Source organism: Falco naumanni, chromosome 3 (assembly GCF_017639655.2).
Source record: "Falco naumanni isolate bFalNau1 chromosome 3, bFalNau1.pat, whole genome shotgun sequence".
NCBI classification, from domain to species: Eukaryota; Metazoa; Chordata; class Aves; order Falconiformes; family Falconidae; genus Falco; species Falco naumanni.
In genome coordinates this window covers 91,280,202-91,307,121 of record NC_054056.1, presented here as the reverse complement: position 1 = coordinate 91,307,121, position 26,920 = coordinate 91,280,202, and the positions used below count along the sequence as shown (strand labels likewise).

General features: G+C 40.9%; 1 protein-coding gene across 2 annotated transcripts; it reads right to left on the bottom strand.

The window, feature by feature from the left end:
• Positions 1-685: 685 nt before the first annotated feature.
• INTS8 (integrator complex subunit 8) lies at positions 686-26,484 on the bottom strand. 2 transcript variants are annotated; one of them, XM_040585862.1, is made up of 27 exons: positions 26,283-26,484; positions 24,642-24,816; positions 20,506-20,646; positions 20,027-20,098; positions 18,797-18,848; positions 17,620-17,802; positions 16,992-17,099; positions 16,123-16,278; positions 15,524-15,624; positions 14,024-14,165; positions 12,778-12,848; positions 12,485-12,660; positions 11,698-11,831; positions 10,994-11,104; positions 10,107-10,308; positions 9,448-9,569; positions 8,200-8,384; positions 6,717-6,750; positions 5,973-6,029; positions 5,828-5,889; positions 4,672-4,790; positions 2,750-2,853; positions 2,165-2,215; positions 1,457-1,530; positions 1,320-1,384; positions 1,173-1,216; positions 686-967 (listed from the first exon to the last, which is right to left on the bottom strand). In XM_040585862.1, the coding sequence occupies exons 1-27, from the start codon at positions 26,410-26,412 to the stop codon at positions 851-853; spliced, it is 2,988 nt and encodes a 995-aa protein (XP_040441796.1). In that variant the 5' UTR covers positions 26,413-26,484; the 3' UTR covers positions 686-850. The 2 variants fall into 2 exon arrangements, with proteins under 2 accessions (XP_040441796.1, XP_040441797.1); XM_040585863.1 differs by lacking the exons at positions 686-967; positions 1,173-1,216; positions 1,457-1,530 and having other exon boundaries at positions 1,314-1,384.
• Between the last annotated feature and the right edge of the window lie 436 nt (positions 26,485-26,920).

Sequence of the window (26,920 nt, the reverse complement as noted above, 5' to 3'; positions counted from 1 at the left end):
CCATGAGCTCAGGTGCAGTATTAGAGGTAAGCAGTTTACTTTTCTGAAACCACTCCGCCCTTGCAGTGCCATGTAGCCAGCCCTGCATCAAATTCTAGCTCCACAGGAGACTGACAAATTTAAGGTGGCCCCTTAGGGCTGGCATGAGCTTGAGTTCTGGTGTATCACTGACCTCAGGTAGGAGTAGAAGCAAAGAACCTGCTGCTGAAGTAACCGTAACTGGAAGGACAGTCTCGGAAGGAAGGAGTGCTAAGACCCAGCCACCAACTTTCAACAAGAACTGGAGAGGGTATGGAAAAAAGGGAGCTACTGGTACTCTGCAACCACTCATGTCATAGGAACAGTATTTTAAACTTAACTGTGGAGCTGTATTTTATCAGTGTTCATAAACAGCATTAACTACTGTGTTTTTCTTGGGATATTCACTACCTCTGAATCACTTTTGTGATGAAGGGACAGTACTGGGAACGATGGCTATTGGTCCTCCTCCCTCTTTCAAGGGGGCTCCCACCTGTGCCCCACATCCAGGGACAAGTGTTACGTGACAGCAAGCAGTCCACAAAGCTGCACTAGAGCGTCAGGTGCCACCCACATTCGACTCATGCCAACTTCGCAAACTTGAATTCAGGTCGTCTTCAAACAAGCCATTGTGGAACTAGCTGAAGTTGCCTCCAGCCTTCTGTATAGTTTGTAAAAATAAGGGGTTTATTGTAAGATTTCCTCTATTTCTAAAGAGAAAAGATTCTGGACTGTAAATGTTGTATAAAAACTTAAATGAATTTAAAAAATAAACTCTTGAAAGATTTTTTTTATTCCTGCACATTTTATAATAGTTCTGCCCAGCATTAGTCTAGAAGTAAAGTTTTGCCATTGCTTGAAGAAACTTCTTTTTTCTTCTCTGCGCAGCAAGCTGCAGGACCTCCTCAGGATTGCTGGCATTCAGCTCCGTCTGGCCGATGGCTTTTATCTTGAAACAAAAGAGGAGATATCACTAGCAACAGGCCATCCGCTCAGGCTCTGCCATTACATGGCCCCCTCAGCGCTGGTGTAACAGCTGCACACTGGCATCCAGGTGCTATTAAGAATCGCCCATTCTTTTCAAAGGCGGGTTCAGGGAGGGCAAGGTAACTAAAGGCAAGCCCACTGCCTCCAAGCCCCCTGCATGAACTTACTGCTATCTGGCGCTTGTCTGTCTCGCCCCTTTTGTGGTGGAGATCTGAGGGTGAGTCAAGGAAGGAGAACGGGGTAGGAAACAGACTTTTTCCAGCCACAAACACCCGGTACGAGCCTTCTGTAGTGCTATTCCATTGAAAGGATACATGTCAAATACTCCAAGATGGTGACATCCCAGATGTATTCGTAGTAAGAATCCATGGCATCATGGCTGAAAGAGTACAGGTTAGGTAATTAAATACACAGCATCTGCATGTGTTATCAACTTTGCAGCAACATTTACCTGTTTTGTTCCTGCAGTGCCTTAAATGCAGTTTTATAGTCTACTTCTCTGAGGAACTGGCATAAAATGGCTACCTGTAAGGAAAGACTCTGGGTGATTCTGACGGCATTAATTCCCCAAAGACCAAAATCTACACCAGACCTCAGTAATTCCCCCCTTCCTACACTCAAGTGCCTGTTTCCACAACAAGTTCTGAGCACCTGAACTTCGAGAGCATACGCAGCTCATTCCAAAACATCAACAACAGCAGCAGCTAAAGGGAAGAAGGGGATTTACTCAAACCCAAATGCATTTAACAGCTGTTACGTCAGTCTAATATAAGGCTTATTATTTCTTGGGGTTGTTCATTCTCCACTGCAACAGCCACATGGGGCTATCATGAGGAACGAGGCCAGGTTCCCAGCACCGCCCCACAGACACTGTACTTTTTCTCAACTCTACCAAAAATTAAATAAACCTGTAGCCTAAGAGAAAACCGGGACAAACAAACCCCTGTGACTATTTCTGCTTTTTACAACATTTCCTGGTATGTGTTTATTTACTCATTAATCTCAGTCCTTTTAGTGTCCTAGAAGCAACAACAAAATTACTTTATTGCTGATTGCATTTGGATTCAGTTTTACTTTTTAGAAAATTCCTCCCCTGCCTTTTAACATCAAAGTAATTATAAACAAATGTTTTAGTTAATGCCATGCTTCACCTCCTTACCTGGGTGTGACAGTTGAGTAAAGAACAACACTTGATCATTCTTTTTATCACCTACAGGATAGTTAAACCACAAGTTTTGAAATGACAGTATTGGAACACAAACAGCAATTCCCCCCTCCCCCCCCCCCCCTTTTTTTTTTTTTTCAAATACAAGGGATCAGCTAAACAGCTACTGCCATTCTGAGCTGTCTGCCTGCCCGGCCCTGCACAGCCTGGTGGAGCTGGGGGATCCCCACACCACACCGTGATGTGTGCGCTCTGAAGCTTTTTCATCTGCTCACTACTGCACTGGAGCCCAGTGCCAGCGCTCTCCTCGCTGGTAGCTCAGCACGTTCAGGCTATATGAACTAAGAGAGAAAGCCTGTGCTTCAGCAAAGGAGAAGCTTCAGATTTTCTACGGGCTTCAAGCAACAAGCAAAGAAAAATGGATCTATGATGATTCATATCCCTCAATGCATCAAGATATAAAACCTTACAGGCTACGGGAACGCAGATGCGTTGAGCAGTTTTGTCTCTATATAAAATTAGGACGTTGACTGAATCTAAAGAGATATTTCTGTACATCTAAACCCCATTTTAACTCACCTGGTCTGTGTATACATCTGGTGGCACCATCTTATTAAAGAAGTCTGAGCATACAGCTCCTGCCTGTAGATAATAGTGAAGGGCTGCTGAATACTGATTTGTTGCTGCAATGGAAAAAACACAAAATAAGGCCTTAAAAGTAAACATAGCAGGTATTTCTAAGACTCAGATCAGTTGTTTATAGAATTATTCAGACACATATATTTCATAGCTGAATTCTACTGGGAAAGTGACTTGCATATCACTGTTTAAAAAAGCACAAACACAGGAGGTGGTAAAACAGTCATAGAAAACTACACAACTGGGAAAACTAGTAACACGGGCAAAGCTGTGCCTTTTGAGAATTACTTTTTATTCTTCAGATAGTTGATCTTAAATCCATCAAGCTTATGAGTGGAAAAGCAGTTTGCCTTCATCGAGTGTAGCACACGGGTGGTAGTGACACGGTTTAGTGGGTATGGGTTACAGGGAGCCAGCTGACACCACCACACACATCTCGTGGTTAAGCACTAGTTCTACTCTCAGTAAGTTCTTACTGAACAACGCTCTCTGGTGAGAGCAGGCTGCTTGGCCACTTTGTTCCTGAAATACAGACCTGACACATACCAGGCACGCTCCAACCCTTGCTCTTCCAGTACCAGCTTCTGAGGCTCCCTACAGCTCCCTACAGAAATGCCCTCCTGCTGGGGCACTGTTCTACCCGGGGCCAGCAGTAAATACTGCCGGTTTAGAACCTTGAATCGCTCTCCTATATACAAGGTGACAGCGCTAAACACTGGATTAAGACCCCTCCCTTCACCCCAAGGGTTATAAAGCATCTTCTAGACAAATATGTCTCCTTTGGATTTCTGCCCATCTTACTGCACACCACAGACATCCTTCCAGTCCAAAAACCAGATCTGGGAACACACACCTTGCCTCCCGTAGCAGCCCAGAACAGCAGCACGTAGACGGCAGAGGCACAGCTATACCCTCTTTTACTGCCAGAAAAGAACAATCTGCCTTAAATGCCAAATGTCACTAGAGTGCTCTCAACAAATAATCTGAGTGGAGGAAATGCCCAGCTACCTTTGAGCACGGGTACAGCCATGTCCTTCTCTAGCACATACACCAGGTAGTACTGTACTTGTCTGGCTAGCTTCTGAAAGCTCATTCTTCAGCACCTACCGCTCTGCAGTCTCTTCACTCGCACTATGAGGTAAGCCCCACGAACTGACTCTAGACTGGGGGATAACTTTACAAAGCGTAGTATCACATAGGCTGGGCAAGATTTGCCCCGGTAGCTGCTGCCTTGCTACAGTCTGGGTGTGTGGTGGTGCCCGGGATGTGAAACGCTGTGTGTGCTGCTGTACGTGCCAATTCTGCTGACTGCTCCCAGCTGAGGAGCAAGGGTAAGTACTGGGGGAGTGGCGGGGCAGGACAGAATGACATCTCAGCCAATGCCAGACCAGGAGTTTACGCTTCCTCATTTACAAATCCTAGATACCTCCCCAGATAAAATACAGATCCTCTCCACTCTGCTCATCACCTGCTCCAGTGAAGCCCATCTCCACTTTTAAAAGCAAGCACTATTCACACAAGTTTTTGTTCACTTAAAAGATTTGAATGTTAGGGGGTTGCGTAATTATACCACTCAAGGACCAATTACACTAAAAAAGTGAAGTTAACGATGACTCTTAAAGTTTCCCTTACCCTAAAAGCCAGTCCACATGACCCATAGAAAGCTCAGTCTGTCTGTAGGCTTAGACAACCTCCAAGACAAATTCACCTACACTATTTGCATCTAAAGATTTTAAACTCATCACCTGAGCTTCTTTTCCTAAGAGGAAATACAAGGAGGGTTATGTCAAGCAAATCTTAGAGAAGTAAGGTACCCCAGTAGTGCTACAGACGTGCTAAAAATAGACATTGGTTTCACTTACCAAAATAAATATCTGCCTGAATAATTAACCAGAAGTGGTTGTTTGCGTTGATAGTCAATGCATAGCTGACCAGCTCTTTTACTGTAACAGCCACAGCTTCAAAGTCCACCGATTGAAGACTAAAGGAAATAAAGAAGAAAAACAATTCCTAAATGATTGTTTTGGTTTTTTTAAACACTAATCTCATTTCCCATCTAGTTTAAGTCCTAAGCACTTGCATTGTGTCAGGCAGAAATAACTCCAGGGAAGATTCAGCGTTGCCTAAGACTACTGTTGAATTGTGTCAATGGAGCAAGTCTGACAGAACAAACACACCTCTCACAGACTTGGACAAAAAGTCCTGTGGCTGACACCAGAAAAGGGATCTGTGCAACAACATACGTTCTCAGTTTCGAGAAGTTTGAAGACAACACCTGAAACCACTACAAATTTTTCACAGCATCCGCATGAATAGCCACAGACAACAATCTGGAAACCTGTGGAACCAGCCTGGAAGGAAAAGCTGGGAATGGTTTGGCACATTGCTTGGGCAGCCTCTCCCAAAGTTCATGTGGAATCTCCATTTTTTCTAAACATGTTTTTTCTCACCCTACTGCTAAATTTTGGCAACACTGAAAACAACTGTCTTCTGCTTGACCTTATACACTGAAGTCTGTACCAGTAACAATGAGACTATTCAATCAGACCAATTAAAGACAGACTAACCACACTAAGCATTACACACACTCTCCCTCACGAGAGTCATCTCTCCCGAAGCATACAGGGAATCTAGACCAGTGAGGTTCTAGTCCCACAGAGCATCTAAACTTCACTGGAGAACTACAGTTCAATCCAGCCAGAACAAAACAATGGATACCATACGCCATGTAGGATTTTGGCTATTATTCACCACACCCCTAAAAAAAAAAAAGTTATTTCCTATTAGAGTATTATGTAGTTCACGTAAACCCTCAGTTTCTTGTACCCACACCTCCATCAGGACCATCAGATTAGGAACACAAACCTCCATGCAATCAGACCAGTCTGCTCACAAACAGAATGGGGGTCAGCAATGCCCTTACACGGAGGAGTCACACTAACGCACAGTAACTAACTGGAACCAAACCCACTATGAAAACATGTACTTTGAAAATTGTATTTTTAATTATCATCTTACTTGGGGATGGATGAGGGCCAGATGGAAATGTGCTCTGCTGCAATATCATTCACAATATCTTCCTAAGAGAAGAGAGATGGTAAAAGAAATTACAAAGATAAACATTTCAAGAAAGCCAAGTAGGATGCTTATGATATATACTAACCCGAACATTATGAAGTTTGACAAACAGGGACAATATTGTGGTTAAAACCAATGGTTCCTGTAAAGGAAAAAAAAAAAAAGTATTCCCATGAACTAACAAAACTCCATTTTCTTTCCTAAGCTTTAAAGCTATGTAAGAAGTTCTGAAAATCATTATAACTTCCTATAGAAACAGAGCAATACTTTGTTAAGTACTTTGTTAAGAAACCTGCAACACAAGGATACGGTGATAAAGTTTCTGCAGGAAGTAGTTAATTCAATCTCCCCAACTAACTCCTTGTATATAATCTTTACTTAGGTTTTGCACATCCTTATGTTGCTTCTGTGGCTACTGCCTAACATTAAACTTAAGCTAGGTATGCTACAACTTTCCATGCATTTACAAACCCACAAGCTATAAACAATTTCCCATCCTCTTACTTCCGCTGCTTAGTTATGATGCAAATAGCACCTTCCCCCTCCCTCCAAAAGGTAATGCTTTGCTTCATGACAGCTGCAATACACATACTCTTAATGTTAACAGATCTCCATTGTCAGAATTCAGGGTAAGATTGGGGCTTTTTTTTTTTAGAAGCTGTTCCACACTGCTGTATGGCAGGTATAGCAAATCCAGAAGTTTTTCAGCCATACCAACCACCTATATAGCTGTCTGATTTTCTGGAATTTAACAGGAAAAATCCAGAAAAACACTGTATCGAAAAGAAGTTCTGGTTGCAAACACATTCTCAAGACCACTATAACTTACCCGAAGCTTTTTGATGAAGGACAGCAATTCACTCCTAAATTAGGGACACAAATACACAATCATCCACAACAAGGAATATATGCAAACTTAATACACTGGAAACAAGAGTCAGTAAAGCAATTTCTTCACCTGTCAAAATACCCCTTCACCTGTAAGTTTACAAATGCAGGGTATAGAAGTGAAAACACTCAAGCAGGTCATTCACTTTTAATATAGTCACTAGCAAGTGTTACTTTTATATTTAAAATAGGTTAAATAAAAGGTATCTATTATTCCACAAAGCTACAAAGGGCATGAAAATCACTATGTAGTTAAGTCAACCATTGACTCTTAAAAGGGAAAGCAACTGAACTGTACTGTAATTCTCCAAGCTAGGGCTCCAACAATGACCTACAGGCTTACAGAAGAGGGTACACAGTGATCGTTTATAATGTACATTGATTCCTTGTCATGCCACATCAGAAGTTGTCACCACAAGACAACCTAGACAAGCACAGCCTGTTTAGGAAAGGTTTCACTGCCCCTTTTCCATAACAACAACAGGGCCACTGTCCTTTGCTGTTTGGGTCAGAGGTGTCAGAAAAGGTTCAGTAAGCTAGAGTACACCTGTACTGCTTCCTTTGCCTTGCCAGAGCGTACAGCTGAAACCTACAGCAAGCACGTTCCCCCCTTACATCCATCCCACAGCAGTGGAAGCGAAAGCAGCTGGTCTTTAGGCACACATTAACCTGATTAGCTCAAAGAAGGCAAAGAAACAGTCAATAATTTGACAGGGGCACCTTTCCCAAGTTTTTAACATAGAAAGTTGTTCAATATAATCATACATTCCAGAATTTACTCTAATGGGCAACTTATAATCAGGCTGAAAACACTGAGTGGACATATCAGAGTCCCAAATCAATCAATCTATCAGTCAGTTAAGGCTAAGACTGGCTGAAATTACCCCAGTCAAGAGTATTTTCTTCCTTTCCCTCTCCCTAGAAGCTCAACTGAACTAGAACTTCATTTCAAGACTGAATAAAGTCTTTAGATTCAGAAAGCTAAATTAAGTATAGACACATGCTGTGAGCTAGGTGTTCAATACGGTTATAAAAGTAGCTAACTGATAGACTCAATGGAGACTGCAAAGCAATTCCACTCAGTATGAAGCCGACAGCCCCCGGTCGGTGAGCTAAACTGCCCTCTAGATGCCATTGACTTTACTGGGAGATGTACACCTATTGTAATGGGAGCACACGCATACATGCTTTGGTGTCTGTACATTGACCTGAATCCCACACACTCCTTTTCTCTCTCTGCACATGAAAGTCAACACATCACCACTAATAATCTGCCCACTGGTGGTATTGGATGTTTACTCAGAAAAGATCTTTAGCTGCTGTCACCGCTCTGACAGTGGAATCCAGGCAATTTCTCAAGGGAACATGGGGTCAAATATACAATTCAATCAATCTTTAAAAATAATGTAATAAAACCCCCATACCTGTACATAATGCCCAGTGTAGACTCCCTGTGTTTTATCAAACTCACTCTGCCATCATTCCCCCGCTTGTGCTGGTTGGATACACTGCAGATTTGTACGACGACTTCCCAAAGGTCTTTAGCTGTCCGTCTACTTTCTTTGGGACCCGGAAGTTCTTTGCAGGTAGCAGCCAGCAACTGCCCCAGCTATGCAATGCAACAGAAAAAATACAGTAGCTACAGTTTCTCTGAACATTGACTACAGCAAAGGAACTACTGGCACTTATAATGGCTAAACAAGTGATTTTAAGTTAGAAACCACAAAGCAATGTGACTGAACTCAGCAAAGGACATCGATGAGAAACCTGGAAGACAGGAATTAAACAGAGGATTGTTCTCTTTATTAGTTTCCTTAGGGTATATTTCATTACTATAGGGTCCATAAAACAAGCTTTGCGCTCTGACTTAAACACACTGCATAAAACACCTAAGGCCCATAAAATATAGTTTTACAAAGACCGGCTCCCTAGAACTCCCTTAACTTTCATATAATAATTAATCTGAACTGAAGCTGGCTCCCTCTGCTACACAGAAAAGCTGAAACTCAAAATGGAAATTAGGAAATACCACAAGTAAGCAGAGCAGGCCAAAAATTAATCTGTCTTGTAATGTGATCTGCATTCAGCTTCACTGCCTGACTCTGAAGCAGAAACATTGCTGTAAAACCATTTTAAGAGCAAAGTTTTTTTAAAAAAGGCAGTGCTTGAGTGTCTCCAGAAATTCAGCGCTGGTGTTGGGTTAAAAGATGGAACCGTTATAGTGCATTTGGAAAACAAGTGTCTTAGGAACAGAAAAAACACCAGACATGAAGCCTGAGACCTGCACGCTTCTCATACCTCCTACATGAATCTAGGCCGAGTTCCAGCCCAGAGGAGAGTCCTTTATGGAAGTGCTGCAGGGTTTCCATCAGCTTATGGATCATAACCACACGTGACTGCTGCTTATGGAACCAACCTCAGCTAGCAGCCAACAAAAGGGCTGAGATGCAGTTTCTTTCATCTGTCCTTGCAGCACAGCCTCCACGTCTTTTGTCAACCGTCAAACCACTTGCTGCTTAGCCCTGCTGTCTTCTACACCAGACTGAATTCACTATAGCCACAAACCCTGACACTCTTGAGAGAGAAGGGTACATACTTTTAAAAGTACAAAAGACCTCAACAGGAAGAGTCAATTACAGCTTGACAAGGCTTTGAGACTGAGCACCCGTTACCTTCACATAAGGGTTAGTTTGAACCAGAGGTAATGGAACTTGCATGGTCAAATATTCATTCTCACACCAGTTTAACAGGAAGGCAACACATTCTTCAGCTATAACTTGTCGAAGAGGAATATCTGGAAGAAAAGAGGTTCTTTGCTTAACTGTTTTTTTAAGAAAACACTGCTTATGAAAACAAGCAAAACCCATGTCCTCTAACTAGCCACTGCTGTTCCATAGTGCAAAAGATCACGATGCTTAGCCCTACAAGCGATCTTACCTCTGAAAATTAGGAGCAACAACAGCTTCCTCTAACCACAACAGTACTATGTTACTCCCTCAGCATGAAAACATGCAGACTGCTTTAACAACTAGCGAAACTTTTCAGGTAAAAACGCAGACATATTTATCCTGTTCAAGTCCTTCCAGTGGCACGAAGCAGAAACTGTCAGTGTTCAGTAATATGTAGGCATCATGATGCTGCTGTTCTCATTTACAACTTCTAAAAACTAACTGAACTCCTAGAGACTCACTAAAACCAGCGTTAAACTTCATGATTGTTTTTTCCAATTATACACCTAAATGGTAAACCTACAATACGAAGTTGGGTTTATTTCCCTTTTTCTCAAATTTTGTGCTTTACTGCATCCCAGGAAAGACTGCAGTGTACTTACCGGGTACTCTCATTTCTAAGTATCCTCTGACTCTGCTTATAAGATCAGAAGGAGGACGTTCTCCAGAAACACCAGCTCCAGCTTCATGAGTATAAATGTCCAAAAGCAGCATTTCATTCAGCATGACTTGACGGAGTTTTGGAGAAAACTCTGTCACGAGTTCCAAGCAAGCAGCAAAAAGCTGTTTTGCATGGACAAAATCCTGCAATTAAAAGGATATGCTTTAATGATTCCTAACAGATTCGTAAGAGAAAAGACTAAGAGTCAAAGTGCTGTTTAGCTCTATCCTGGCTGAACCAGCCTTGACATCCGTTATAGTTAGCACTGCTCAAGCATCTCACAATTACCATTTATATTTTTGAGTCCTTTGGACTTGCTATTAAGTTTAACAGTTCCAACAGTTCCAGATTTTTCAAACAAAGCAACAAGCTTAAGCAAAAAAATATCAGAAATAACTACTGCATATTAGGTGCAGTTTGGCTTTAGTTCAGCAAACTATTGATATTGTCAATTACGAGGAAAATAAATCGGCATTCCAGTTAATTCCTTACGTAAAACAGCCAAAAGAACAGCATTTAGTATCAGTTAAGTCAAATCACTGCTGGGTTTAGAATCAACGTGATTTAGTAATCATAACCAAAACATTGTATGAATGAAATTAACTCTGGGCCCAACTCACTGGAAAGCCATGGTCCTCGCTCTACTGATGGAACTTTGTGAGACAGAAATATTTAACCCTTATATGACACACAGAGTTTGTGTATGGCATCTCCCTTGCCCCTTAATTCTTCAATTCCTTTTCTCAAAAAAGGCTTCCCATATTTTCAGTGTTGTTACAATTCAATTGTCCAAACCAACTCACCAGTAACTTCAGATGGTTTGCTCACCTTAATTGTACAGCAGTGTAATCCCTTTGCCATAAGGATGTAGACCAAATCCCTAGTCAGACTGTCTTTGATTCCTAAAATAACATTGCCGTAAACATTTGGTACTTCCCACTGGGAGAGAAATACATAGGACATTTGCACAGAAAGAGGTTTCAGAATTCACATCACTGCTTAAAACATAAACAAAACTCAAATATTGAAAATTATTGCCAATTAAATGTCAACTCTTTCAGTTTTATATCTAATCCAAAGTAATATATGGCTCATATAGAAGTACAATAAAATTGCGAGCTCACCTACTTTGTTCATACTCTGAATATGCAACAACTGGGAGGGGGGGGAAAGCAAGAACAAACCCCCCAAAAAGACAAGAAATCATTACATAAAAAAGGAAAATCTCTTCCTCTCTACTGCTCCGAGCTTTTAGTGACAGGAATTTAAACTAAAATAATATTGCTAACTAGTCAGAACACTGAAAGCGAAAGCTACAGAAGTTTGTTTTCTCACAAGGAAAGTTTGTGATAACAGCCAGTAGTTCCTTAAAACAAAAGTTTATACGTTTTATTGTAACAGTTTTCATAGAGAATGTGAGTTTAGATAGGTATCATCATTCTTACTAAACCTCCATTATGCAGAGGGAAAAAAAAAACCCTCACACTGAAGATCTATGCCAATGCTCACAATGACCACATTAAATAAATTACCTTATTAGAAACTGTCCAGAATTGGCGTTCTGAAGTCATACCATGTAACTCAATTAAGATCTGGCGAATCCTCCAAGGATCTACTGACAATATGAGCTGATGTTCAAGCTGGCCAATATTGACACTTGCTGAAGCTAGAAGAAAAGCAATCTCAGGTCTCCAGTGCATTCCTTCTTGATGTAAATGCTTATGTTTCTTTAGTATGTAACATTTTAAACATAAGACAGTAAGACCAGCAGATACATTGATGCTTTTGTAGGCCCTGTGCATCCTTTCCTGCCCTTCCACAAACACCTTGCACTAGCTTCCCAGCTCCCTGACCTAAAGGGCTGCTTGCAATGCCCCCTTTCCTCACACCAGCATCTCTGAGTATTCCCTTACCCTTGCTCCAATAAAGCAATAGGTTCAAAAGCTGCACCAAAAAGTGTTCCCATACTGCTTTAGTGAAAATATGCATTTTCACAACTCATTTAAATCAATGCAAGACTGTATTAGAGCTGACAAGGTAAGTTCTTTCCAGCCCCAGTCACCATCTGGCAGCTCTTATGTTAGCTTTGACTTGTGCAGTTGCACAGCCAGCCAGCTATGTCTGGGAAATGAACTGGCCGAAAAAAATCTGTGTTTCACTTTGGTAGGTTTAAAACTTCATCCAGATGGTACTCCTGGACCAGCTCGCCACACAGTCTCACAAGCATTAGCGCTGGTGTAAGTCCTGAGACAGGGCGGCCGTTCTGGGAATGGCTGTCACAGACAGATTTTGTTCAAATCAACTGCCAATGAAAATTACCTGGGATATCATAAAAAGAAGTCACTGGTTTTGTACACAGGTTGATTCGAGGAGATCTCTTCCTCATTTGATCAATGAGCAGCTTCCGTTCATCATCTTTCAGCAGTTTTATGAACAGCTCATGAGATGAAATCATAAAGACAAGCTGAAGATCTTCCAAACCCAAACACAAGTTTCTAAACAAATAAAAAAGTTAATACATGAGCAGGAAGAAGCTGCTTATTTTTCCAGTTGTAAGTTCTCAAAACATTTGTGAAAGTGTAAATTCATGTTATCTTAATATGGGTACAAACTTCAGAAATGCTGCCATTTTTCTCTTCAGTGCTTCAGAAGCATCTTCCAAGTTTATTGATCTTGAACAAACCTGAGAAAGAAAGCAGATAGTAATTAAGCAGCCTGTTAGAACTTTTAAATATTTAGTTACAAACAGTGTTACTGCCCAGTCTTCTGACTATTAGGATCAGCCTGTAACACTCTCTCTCAAGGGAGGCAACAAAGTTATCTGATAAACACTGTAGCCATCACAGATGGATCAGGTTCTTTCAACCTGTATACAAGACAGGGTGTTTCAGATAACTGTGATCTTCCCCCAGACACAATTTATACTCCTTTTCCTATTCCTTTGATACTTGGGTGAGCTGAAACAGAGTGCCACAGTATCAGTCAGCCTCACCAGATCATTAAGCACATCACAAAGCCCTTTTACATGAGTTTAAAAAGAACAAGCATTTCTAACTGCAAAACTGAAAAATTCACAAAAGTAACGGGGTTTGGTTTTTTTTTTTTAATAAAACAGCACTTGAAAGAACTAAATAGGTGAATTTAATTGCCAGCATGAAACTTTTTTTTGAGAAATACATTTTAAGTCCTAATGCAAGCAGCTGATGGAACAGCTTTTACTTCCTCTGAAGTACAGAGTACTGTCAATCAATTCTTGCCACATGATTGAAGAGACAAGCAAAAGACAAGGTTCAAATGAAGAAAAGGAGATATGAAAATAACAGCAAAGCAACCAAAGGATTAAGTTTAGTCCGAGTAATAAGTTTCCTAAAAAACTTCACTGAGAGTAACAGTTTAGGTCTCACATATACAGTAACTTCAGGATCATTTCATGACAGCTAATTTCTACAACAAAGCTGGTAAGCAGAAGTGGTCCATATCAACACACACTTACTTTTCTAAGCTCTCTCTCTCACACAGAGAATTTGTTTCTTTGTTCTTTGAAAACAAGCATTCAACAATATCTCTATATCACTTAAAGATATTAATAGCAGCACTTTCAAATCCAAGCTGAAGCAACAGGTCAACACTGGTTCCTCCCCAACAGACGGCAATGCAGCTATGAACAGAGGCAAGACTGACCACAGAGTGTAATTGTACTAACTGCAAAGAAGCTGAATACAGTTTGAGAAGTTACCTTAAAATGTGTTTTTCTCAGCTTCAGAAATCTGAGCATTACTTGCAACAATAATACAGTTATGTGGGGAAAGATATCTCACTGAATACCAATTCCCCTTCTATTTCAGCTTATTTCTTTACCTCAAGGAGGAAGTCTATTTTCTCTTTGCTGGGTTTCAGGAACAGCTGACAAAACTGAATATCAATTGTTCGACCCTGCAATACATCACAGACTGTATTGCACACGCAGACTTTGAAACAAACTTCATCCAGAGCATCATTCCTGCATGAACACAAAACTGAAGATCACAGAATGTCTCTGACAAACACCGAGTTGGTACCACAGCAAAGCTCCAGGCCCCAGATCCCATGACAAGTTTGCAGCACATGCCTCTGCTCAAGACTGCACTCAGAAAAATTTTACTTAGGATCTACTTCAGTTTACCCAGGACCCTATTTTCTCTAAAAGAAAATTCCCTCCCCACCCACAGCTCTGTTTCACATGCAGGCTTCATTACCACTTTGGCCTGAGCACCACTAGAACTTCCAACTAGAGCAGTGCATGGCTGACAGCTCAAAAGACTTCAGGAATATTCATGCATCTCAGAACATAAAATCATTGGATGAAAATCAAAACAAATAACCAGAGCCTATGGCTTCCTTCTCTTAATCCTTCTCTGTGTGCCTTGTGCAGATTTCAAAGTCATGCTCATCCATCCCTTGTCTAACACTCATCACCTGAAGGCGCTCTGTATCAGGTATGAAAACACCCCTAGACACTGCTAAGCTACAGCCTCTAAGATCACCTTAATTAAAGAGATGTTTATTTGACTTCTCTCTGGCTGAAGTGAAAGCTGAATTCAGTAACTATTAAGCTCTTACACAAGAGGCTGTCAGCATCGAGACTTCTTTTTCCTCACTGAGCCTCTCTCACTTTTTCAACTGAAATACTGTAGGCACTTTTCCTTCGAGAAGAATTATCATCATGATTATATGGAAATGCTTTTCATGTAGCCCTGATTCAAGTGCCTAAGCTCCACTGAAGGCTGAATTTTGGATGTAGCCATGTGCTCAGCATTTCTCAACTGGGAGCCGTCCACAAGCTGCCCTTCTAATGTGCCTAATTCTCTCTGCTTATTATACATTTTTTGGTATTAACCACACTAATCCTTCAGCCCTGGGCTAGTTCAGCAGTGCACAAGGCTCCTAATCACAGGTAACTAACTACACTGCCAGTGTTCCTAATGAAGTACGTCTCCTACAATATTACTGCTTAATATTGTTAGCCTGACCAGCTTTGACTTCAAGTTTTAAGACCTCTAAAGAGGCATTAACTTAGTTATACATTGTATATATATGTATGATAAATTATGACACAAATAAAAAAAAAAATCAGTAAAGTGGTAAAATTAAGTGTTAAAGTTCATTAAATTTTACCCATAAGGCACAGTGAGATAAGATCGAAACACAGCTCCTTAGTTGGACGATGTAGTTTAGACCATTACTAACAGAAATACAGGCTGAAGTTTCTTGTACATAAGCAATTCGTTGTTAGAAGATTTTGTATACTTTCCATGAAAAACATAACTAATGAAAATCACTTTTCATCATCATTGAACAGATCATTATTTAATGTCTCACCCTTGTTGAGCTTTTTGGAAGAGTTCTCTCAGCACTGATTGCCTGAACTGAACAGGTAAGCTGAGGGTTACATTATCTTCAAGAAATATCTTCACTACGTCCTGTAACACAAACACAACTGGAATAGTCAATGGATAATGCAAAAGATACAGATAAAGTAATTTTCCATCTGGTAAAAATCTTCAAACTAAAAGAAGTGGCTTGCACCCATATGTAATGCTAAAATTCATTAAACAACCAGAAAGGGACCAAACAACAACAAAGTTCTCTATCATCAGAGAATCAAAGGAAAAAAAAACAACAAACCAAAATACCACAAACTTGCACATCCCAGCTGCAACATTCCCTGAAACCCAAAGAATTAGATTCTACCTGAAGACTCCATATATCAACAATCTATTTAAATTGTACGGAATCCAAGCTATTTTCATCCAATAAGTATCAAATTATGTTATATTCTTTTATATGTGTATTCTAAAACAGCATGTTAATGGTTAACAAACAAATTTATTAAAATCCATGTCAGTTCCAGCGGAATCATCTACATGGAATGATTAAAGAACCCCTCAAATACACATGAGTTCATTTAAGCACCCTACCTGATAGTTGCCAGATTTCATACAGCTATGGATTTGACTATAAGGAGTTGCCTGTTGAGATGCATCATCAGAAGATGAGGTAAGAACTCCACAGGCTTGACAGTACCCAGCTAACCGTTCTTCATCTATGGTAAAATGAAGTGATGATGAACCATTCTGAAAAGTAAGAGTTAGTCAAATCTTATTGGCCAAAATATTGTAAAACATAAGCTTAATTCAGGAACAAATGGAGACTTACAGTATCCCAAGTAACAGCAAAACAACAGAAGAACGTGCATGTACACATTTTTTTAAAAGTATACTTTTATACATGCTCTTTACAGCTTAGACCACGTTTAGTCTATTTAAATACAAATGTGAGTTTTGCAGGTTCTGAAATATAAATATGAAGCAAAATAAAAAAGGAAGCATACCTTAATTCTAAATTAAAATGTTGTATTATTTAAAAGGTCGGAACATGTACAAGTTGATTTCCAAGAAAAGATTAGATAAAACCAAAATATGACTTGCTGTATAGTTACTTTCCTCAAACACACATCATCACAATCAAAATACCACAAAAGACACAGAATGTACTGTTCAGTTCGATTAATATTAGCACCGGAGCTATTATTCTTGCATTTCTTGGATAAAAAACATTTGTGTAAGAGAACATTCATTACAAAACATAGAACAAAGCAGCAATATACTGCAGCCACTTACAAAGGCGGCAATGAGAAAAAACAAAAATTGCTGTCGAAGTCCCATGAATTTTCTTTAAAAAACATGTGTATCATTAACAGTTATTAAATTGCTAAAGAAGGAAGCAAAATTTAGACAAACTTTTTTTTACGAGAGTTGAACATACATGCTAATAGAACACCCAATACCTTGGCAATCAACTCCTTTGTTTTGAAAAACTTCTCTTTAGCATTTTCATGAACAGCTGCATTTGTAGATCCTTGTTGAAAATAGATTGCACCCAAATCATAGCAAACCTGCAAATAGCATTTATATAAATCACTTTACCTTGGATATTTATATAACATTTTAAGTTTAGATTAAGTATTTCAGCTCAAACCTTACATGTACCTTAAACTACTCCCAGTTGTATCTAATGTACTGACATACACTGCATACCTTTCCCCATATATTTCAATTGTTTGTTCTTTAACTATGATCTCAGTGTGAGTAATTCTGCACAGACATGACAAAATTACAGAATTATTTCCCCATAATTGTTCAGTAGAATGCAATAAGCTGCCCTTGTCATATAACGGTTTACTCCAGGGGGGTAGCATGGGGGTGGGTGGGTGTTGGGGGGAAGCAACAATATTTACAGTGTTGAAGAAAGCTCTAATAAATATAAAAACCAAGTCAGTAATATCTCATTGCATTAAAAAAGAACACAGAAAATTTTAATAGAAAAATACCACAATTTATCTCAAAAATTTTATCTAACACTTTCTCTAAAGAAACAGACACAAACTGAAAGCTTTAGCGTAGAATATAAGCTACCTGGCACTGTATCTCCTCTGCACTGATTTTCAGTCCAGCTGTGGAACTTTCTGTTTCTCCATTCACCATACCAGGCTCCATGGCTAATAAATCCAGAGTTCTTATAGTGTGCACGTAAAGATCTTTGTTTAATTTAAGTGCTCCTTCTAGGACCAGGATGGAATCAGCAGCTTGCTCTTTCAACTGTAATAGTTCAAACACATCAAAAAAAATCAACCTCTTGGTATGGAGCTTAGCTCTGGGTTTAAATTAAAACTAGAAATGTACCAGTACAGCAGAAGGATAGCACAAAAACCTGTCCTTATACACTTGTCTCATTGCTATGTAGAATCTACTCCTGTATTTCTTGTAAAACAAAGAAATCTGTGACTTCAATTTCAAGTACTCAGAGAAACAGGATCAAACTCTTAATTCCAATTGAAACAAAACATTTTTCTGTTTCACCTACACCTTTTTATACACTTTTGGAGCATTAAGTTATTCAACAATCAGATTGCAAACCTTAAGTTATTTTTTCACCGCTGAAATAAACCCAGCATCTACATGAATAACAAGATTTCAAAAAAAAAAAAAGGATAAATCGGTTAAACAGTTAAAACATCATTCATGCTCATCTACTTGAAAAAATATGAAAAAGTAAGAATTGTGGAAAACTTATAATAAAATTAACTGATTCCAAGTAGTACAAGAGTAGGAAAATGAGCTAGGCTACTTATGGAAGTAGCTCTTTCTTGCTTTTCTCTAAGGGAAACGCTTGGGCACAACTAGCATTCTCTTGAAAGTTACATACAGAAAGCAGTCAGCTACTAAATGCTTTTAAAAAAACCCAACATTTTAAGTCTTGAGTTTTTCTGCCATATGATTTTGCAGCTCAAGCATGATATGGTCTTAATTACTAATCACACTCTGATTTTGTAGAGATTTGCTCTATTCATTTGCCACCAACGATGGGCTGATGAAAGAATACTTCAATCACACAAAACAGATTTTATACTACATGGAGTGCAGAGACAACACCGTCCAAAATGCACACAGTGGGATTGTAGCAAATGCTAAGTGGCAAATATAATATAAATGTACTGAATCCAACAAAAGTGTGATGCCATTGTTTATTTCCTGTAAATTTACATGTAAATTCAAGCAAAAATAAGCAGGGGGGGAAGTCAGGAAGTCTCACCACTTTCAAAATATTTTCCGTTAGTTCCTTTTCTTGCTGCATCTGGTTCATCCTGGAAAATAAGCAGAAGAGGTCAAGATCTCAACTATAAAGCAAACCTGCATGTTATTTTACTTCATGTTCTAGACCACAACAATTCAGTCATAGTAAGTTTCATTTCATTACATTTTAAACATTATTATGCAGATCCACTGACTGCTCTTAACCATCTATATCTGAAAGACAGCATTATATAACAAAAAGATAAGTTTTGAATGAGAATGTGGTTCAATAAAATGGAGGTTACAAAGCTTTCATTGATTTTTTTCTTTAAAAATCACATTGCTAGTATTAGCAAAATTATCATGAAGAAATCTGTTTCCACAGCCTCAAGTCTCTTGAAGCTTCACTATTTAAATCTTCTTGAGCATGTGTCAGAGGCAGAACTGTGTTCATGTGTTTATGCAAAAGCATTTTTAAATTATGCTTATGCAAAATTATTCTTAAATTATTTCCCCATACAGAATTTTTTCATTCAGGATCAGACTTTGATACATATACGACAATACAAGATTTATAGTAAAATGAGTTGTAATAGTATTTTTAATTAGCATATTTAACATACTCTCTCAAACAAGTATAGCCTAATGCTACGGTATAAAATGAACATAAAAAACATGAGAAGTACCACTGAGATACTCCCTACTTTATCAGAGAAATTTGTTACATAAGTATCAATTCCAAGGACAGGCTGTAACTAAAGCCACAAAACTTTCAGAACGCAAAACTAATACTGACGTCACATTCCAAATTATTGCCTAATGAAGTAAATTAAAATACTTCTATTATTTCTCAGGTTACCACACATAATGTGGCAAATTGCTACAGTAAAACAACCATATTAAACAAGCTACTGTAAGTTAAAACAGGATGTGAGAAATGTAACCTAAGCTACAGAATAAGCATACCACTTAGGCAAATCACCATCTCTCTTTCTCCCAGATTTTTCATTCTTCTACAAATTCACAGCGATGATAACACATTAAGAGTGGAACGACAGACAAGTACATACACATATCAAGCATGTCTAACAGGAAAATAAGAATATACTTGAAATAAGTGTGAGTTTTCCATGCTACAACTAGCCATTTTAAGCAATTTATGTCATTAACATGATTTAATCCACTTAGACATTAAATTTCTGATTACAAAATGCACACGAAATTCAAATGAATTGTACTTGTAACTTACACATTTAACTGAGGTGGACCAGGTTTCACTTGCTTTACAGGAAAACTACTTTGAACAATGGTCCTTATGGCCCTACAGAGAGGAGAAAATTAAGCCAAGAATGGTATTAGCCTCAGAAGCGTAATAAGCAGATTACATGTCTCAAAAGTATCAGTTTATCCCTTCAAATACATTACACCATTAGAATACATTCTCTACTCAAGAGCACATCTAGTATTTCAGAAGTGCTCTTATGTCCATGAGAAGCTAAAAGACAGCAAGACTTTTATCTTTGTAAGGTGACAGTTCAAACTACTACCTTGACTATTTTTTTAGAGAACAAAACCAGCTGTAGAATAGCTTTTCAGACCCAGCTCCTCATTATAACCCACCTACAGATCACAAAAATATTACTTTCAGATTCTTTCTCCTCTATGAACAGAAGAAAACATTGCTTTGTTCGATGATGATTTTAAGATTATTGCCTTAAAGTTGCTTACCATCTGTTGTAGAGTAGTATTGCCATCGCAGTGGTTGGGGGTAAGCTGGAGAGGTCTACATCCACATGTTTAGTTCCTGGGGGAACTTTGCTGATACATAGAAGTTCATTCAGTAGCATGTTCAATACAGGAACAGACAAGCTATTAAAAAATAAATAAATAAAAGAAAGAGATACTTCATACAGTAATCCCACTTTTGGAATGTTTAAATAATATACAATACCATTCAGTACTATATTATGACTTAACATCCCATGGAAGTAAGGGTAGTAGGATGTTTATTTAGCATAATGAAATGCTCTGTATCAGATGGCAGTCTAGTTCAGGTATGTAGGTCAGTTACCAGGTGTTAGCAGCAGAAGTTACGCCCAAGTGGAAGGCTGCCCCCACAGCTGAACTACTACTGTGCACCACTCTTACTCCACACAGACACATCCCCAGAATAATCAGTCACCTATAACAGCAGGTCCCAATTGGTGAGAAATGTTTTCAAAGTAGTCCCAACTCATACTTCCAGAAGGTAAACAACCACATTTCCATTGCAAATGGCATTTCATTCACATAAAGAGAACACTTCTCCATGCTGTCATGGCTTATCCCCCTTTCTGCAGCATCCACTAACAAACAGTGAAGTTAAGACTAGGCACTGGAATAGAGCGCTGTAGAACACTGTAAGCTGCATTACGTAAAACATGCATTCAGCTGGGACAGAACCTTCCTTGATAAAATGAGAAGATATGCAGGCTGGACTGCATCACTCCAAGCTTTTGAGGCATAATTTAACACAACTGAAACATTATTACTAATTTAGACATTATTTGAAATTAAAAGTGATAAGCTACTGCCAAAGCACCTTTGACCTTGTGAAAAACTTGCATTCTTTGCAACCAGCATAGAAAACGATCAGTGAAACTACACATTTAGCAACTAGAGTCAGAGTTCAGGTTAAACAAATTTTAGGTCTTGTGTTGTATCAGTCTCCCTGTCTGCTACAAAGGTGTAATTTTAAACTAACAAAAGCTGGTTTTACTGTGTGAGGTCCAGGAATCTTGTTTTCGTTGGCAAGAGTACAACATCATTCAAATGTTTGTAACAGCAGAAATTTAAAAAAAACTTGGGTCAAGCCGTTATTTTTATTTCTTTTTAAATGCCATAACTGAACCTTTGAGTATAATCCGTTAAAACACAAGAGCAGTTTCTTAATTAAAAACAATCTTGGGCTTCACAAGTTAACAGAAGAGGAACTCTAGCTACTGTACAGAGATGCTAAATTGGTAGTTGAAATGACTTCATATTGTTTCTCAAAAAAACCACCACAGATGACAAGATTGTTTTGTCCAAAACCCAGAATCAGCCCAATAGTGTCATACCGTAGGACTGATTTCTGAATCAGGATTGTACCTCCATTTTAAGAAGTAAAGGTACTAACTGACAGGAAATACACCATGAATAAATGTCAGTTTAAATTTAAATTCCTCCTGGAAGAAGGGAAGCAGCCATTAAAATAAAGCAAGCTCTCTTGTACACATTCACATCTGCTTTCAAAGCTGAAGGTATATATATAAAGAAACCCCCTATTGTATACCAGATTCTTTTGTCCACGCTGTATTTTCACAGCTAACCACAATAAAGGTTTCTGTTCGTTCTCTGCAGTTGTGCACTATCTTGCAAAGGTCTTTGGCAAGCAGTAATCTTCCCTCACAACACTAAGGCAGACAAATAGGATATAGCTTAACAGATGATAAAAATATTGGGGGAAGGTGGGGGTGGCAAGAACTTCATAGGTAAAAATTAATGACATCTCATTGTTGTGGCTTAACCCCAACCAGGAGGTGAACCAGAAAAAGGTAAAACTCATGGGCTGAAGCAAGAACAGTTTAACAACTGTAAATTGTCAACAGTTCAACAACCACAACAACAATTGTAATGGAGAGAGAGAGAGAGAGAGAGAGAGAGGAATAAAACCCAAGGGAAAAAAACCCCAAGCTATGCACAATACAATTGCTCACCACCCACTGACTGATGCCCAGCCAGTCCCCAAGAAATAACTGGTCCCTTCTGGCAAACTCCCCCCAGTTTATATACTGAGCTTGATGATCTGTGGTATGGAATATCCCTGCGGCTAGTTCGGGTCAGCTGCCCTGGCTCTGCTCCCTCCCGGCTCCTTGTGCACCTCCCCACAGGCAAAGCATGGGAAACCTGAAGTGCTAGACTGAGAGTAAGCACTACTTAGCAACAACTAAAACATCAGTGTGTTATCAACGTTATTCTCATACAAAATCCAAAACACAGCACTGTACTAGACAGTACTAACACAGTACTAGACAGCCTCTAGACAGCCTCTGTCCCAGCCAAAACCAGGACACTGGTTCCAAGCCCTTTTACTGCTCATTATAGTACATTACTAAATAAATTGTAATACAAGTGAGGAATACAAATAAAAGTACACATGAAGAAACAAGCCCTACCAGCAATTTGAAGGAAAATATTTTTTTCAAAACACTTCTGAAAAAAAAAAAATATCTATGCAACATTGTAAAAAGAAATATTTTCAGATCAACTCAAGACGACTTTTTGGGTGGGTTTTTTTTTCTTCTTTTAAAGAAACTTGTAACATATTCAGAGCCAATGTTACTTTTATGTAATGAAGAACTTCTTCCAAGGCGTCCACAAGCCAAATGATTTGTTTAGTAACTTTATCAGAGGGCAGGAAGGCTCTGCAGAGGGGTCTGGACTGATGGGCCGAGCCCAGTTGTAGGAGGTTCAACCAGGCTCAGTGCCGGGCCCTGCCCTCGGGTCACAGCAGCCCCAGGCAGCGCTGCAGGCTGGGGCAGAGCGGCTGGGAAGCTGCCTGGGGGAGAAGGCCCTGGGGGAGCTGGGTGACGGCCGGCTGGGCATGAGCCAGCAGTGTGCCCGGGGGGGCAAGGGGGCCCACAGCGTCCTGGCCTGTATCAGAAACTGTGTGGCCAGCAGGACTAGGGAAGTGGTTATTTCCCTGTACCTGGGCACTGGTGAGGCCACACCTCAAATACTGGGTTCAATTTTGCAAGAATCTTGCAGAGAAAACTCACTGCAATAAAGACATTAAGGTGCCCAGAGAAGGGCAACAGAGCTGGTGAAGGGTCTGGAGCACAGGTCTTACGAAGAGCAGCTGAGGGAACTGGCGTGGTTTAGCTTGGAGAGGAGAAAGCTCAGGGGAGACCTTATTGCCCTCTACAACCACCTTAAAGGAGGTTGTAGCAAGGTGGCTGTCAGTCTCTTCTCCCGACAGGACCAGAGGAAGCAGCCTCAAGTTACACCAGGGGAGGTTTAGATTGGATATTAGGAAAAATTTCTTCAGCCAAATGGTGGTCAAACATTGGAACAAGCTGCTCAGGGAAGTGCTGGATTCACCACCCCTGGAGGTGTTTAAAAATAAGACATGTAGACATGGCATTTAGGGACACGGTTTAATGGTGGTCTTGGCAGTGTAAGGTCTACAGTTAGACTCGATCTTAAAGGTCTCTTCCAACCTAAATGATTCCATGCAAATTACAACTGGGGCAAGCAGTGCCCTGCTAAGATTTTACACAGCTGAAGTGCACCTCCCTAATGTGCTTAGCACTGCCAGAGTAAAGAAGTTCCCAACTGTTCTACCTCATCAGAGCATTCAGCAGCTGAAATTCTTTGGTTTAAAAAAATTAAAAGGAAAAATGCAAAGGTGGAGTTTGTCTATTTCAACCAGTCAGTTCAGTGATCTAGTTTGCAGGTATATAGAGTTCTTCACATGAACAAAACCAGAGCAATACCTCCAACTTTAAGCATGCCAGAATGGAGCAACTCGCCACTGAAGAAAAGCATAACCTAAAATTCATCTTTATGTGGTTTAGTATGTACATCTTAATATCTAAAGCCCACAACTCTTGCTATCTGAATTATAGACAGTATTGATCTGCTCACAGATACTGCCTTTATCAAAACCTTTTTCTAACTCAACAGATGAAATCCAACTTTATTTCAGCTGTCAGACCCAAAACTCTTCTTAGTGGTAGAAGATACTGTCAGAAAAGGGAGCAAGACAGACTTCCATTTGTTAAAATAGAGATCTCGGGCAACTTCAGTTTAGTAATTTCAGCATCAAGATTTACAGATTATACCTTTTCTCCAACACATCCAAATCCCACTTCAGATGAGCAGCAACTTTAAGAGCAAGAAGTTTTAAGATGCGGTTTCTTTTGTTATCGGGTGGTGGCTGAACTTGGTTCTGTTCATTCACTGACGGTTTTGAAGCTTGTTCCAAGAACTGGACAATCAGCTGTACAGGTGGTGGATCTGCAAAACACAATCACTTTCTAAATTCTTTCTAAGCCCAGAAATCAATTTCTTGTTGCAGCTAGGAACAGGGATCTATCTCCTTGTCACTTATACAGCTGACATTGCCACCTGGCAGATTCTAACCCCAAAGGGTATCTTGCTTATGCCGACCCAAATCAGACTATTAAGATACCTTTGTTTAACCTCCAAGTTTACTTGACCATTATAACCAAGTTCTCAATACTTTTATTTATTCTATTTTGTATTAATTTTCTGTATTTGTATCTACAGAAAATAAGTGTTGCCTATGGAGATCACAAGTTAGCTGTTGCAAAAATATCCACCTACTCTTAGGTGTATTTTTCTGTATTTTAAATTCTGTATTCCTCTGTATTTTAAAATATATTTACAAGCAGCTGCTGGTACCTCTGAATACATTTAGAAGATACTTTCAGACCAATTAAACAAAAAAAAAGTCCCCAAATCTCTCTCTTACGGTAAGATAGTCTCTCTAGTACCTTTGTGCTGCTTTGAAAAATTGAAGCCAAATCATAACTACTTCACTCTCACTGAACTTTGTGAAATGTAGAACTAGTATTAATTATTATTTAAAATCGTAAAATAGCAGTGTGAGATCTAAGCACAAAGATAAAGGCTGACTATACTTAAATTTACTTCTTGTAGAGGCAATACTGTCCCAGCTTTTCCCGTTTCCTCCACCTGCCTGTGGAACTCTGGTACTGGAAAAGGCGATTCCCACTTATGATTGTCAAAAGATCTGCTACTTTTAAATAAGGTCACTTTCTTACAATACATCAGACTAGGTTCCTATTCATTCCAGGTCAAAGATGACAGAGCAATTTCGGTGCTGAACCTTTAGGACTCTAGTTCCTGGCGCTAGCAAGACTTTCACGGGGGTAAAACAGCTGCAAATTGTAACGATTTCGACAAAGAGCACTTCACATTATAAAAATAAACAAATTGTAGCATTTCCACAAACAAAATTCACATATGCGAAAGGAGAAGTGATCCACCACGCAGGAAAGATAGAGAAATTACGTTATTAAACAGGAAAGTTAACGCAAAACGAGACAAACACATTTGCGCTTGCTAACGCCGCGCTGGGCCCGCCGTCCCCGCCTCGCCCTCCGCACCGCGCCGCCCCCAGACCCGGGGCCGCCCCGGGCCTGCTCCCGGGCGAGGGCTCGCCTCCCACCGCGTCACCGGCGCCGCAGTAGCGAAGCCCCCGGTGCCTCCCTGAGGAGGGCAGCGCGGGAGGCGGCGCCGGTGCGCGGCCGGCAGCACCAGCAGCAGGCCCCGGGAAGGCGGAGGCAGCGACCGAGCGGCGTGCCGCAGCCCTGAGGGAAGGGGCCCGCGGGGAAACGAGCGAGCGGTTCTTCCCCGGGGCCCGCGGGGGAGCCGGGCAGCGACGCCGGGCCGCGCCCCAGGGGAGGTGGCCGCCGGCAGGGCCGGGCCGCACGCACCGGGAGAGGGCTTCTGCAGGTGCTGCTCCAGCAGCGCCTCCTCCAGCAGGAACTCGAACCAGGAGGTCTGCGGCGGCGTGCAGGGCCGGCTGGAGGTGGCGGCCTCCCGGTCCGCCGCTTCCGCGCTCATCGCCGCCGCCGGCCTCGCCCGCCCTAGGTCCAACGGCAACAAGATGGCCGCCGCCCCCCCTCCGCGCGGGCGGAGCCCCGGCTCATAGGGCCGCCCCCGGCCCGGCCCAGCACGGCGCGGCGGCGGGCGGGGCCGCGTCCCGTTACCTCGCCGGTCACCTGCGCTGTGGCTGCGGCGGGCAGCGCACACCCCCGGGAGCCAGCCGGGTGGCAGGGCAGCCCGACCTTCATCCGCACCGCTGTGGGGCGTGGGCAGCCCCCCGCCTCACCGCCAGCACCGCCGCAGCGTGCCCCCCTGCGTGTCCCCCGTGGCCGGGGTCCCTCGCGGCGTCGCTCCGAGGCCCGGCCCCGTTGGAGCGGCGGCTCTTGCCGCCCGCCCTGGCAGCGCAGCCCGCAGGCCGCGGGCTCGTAAATCCTCCCCGGCCTTACCTCTCCGTCCTCCCGCCCCTTCCCCTGCTGCTGCCGAGTTCAGTAACAGTAAATACATGGTTTGATGTGTGGTGACGGCA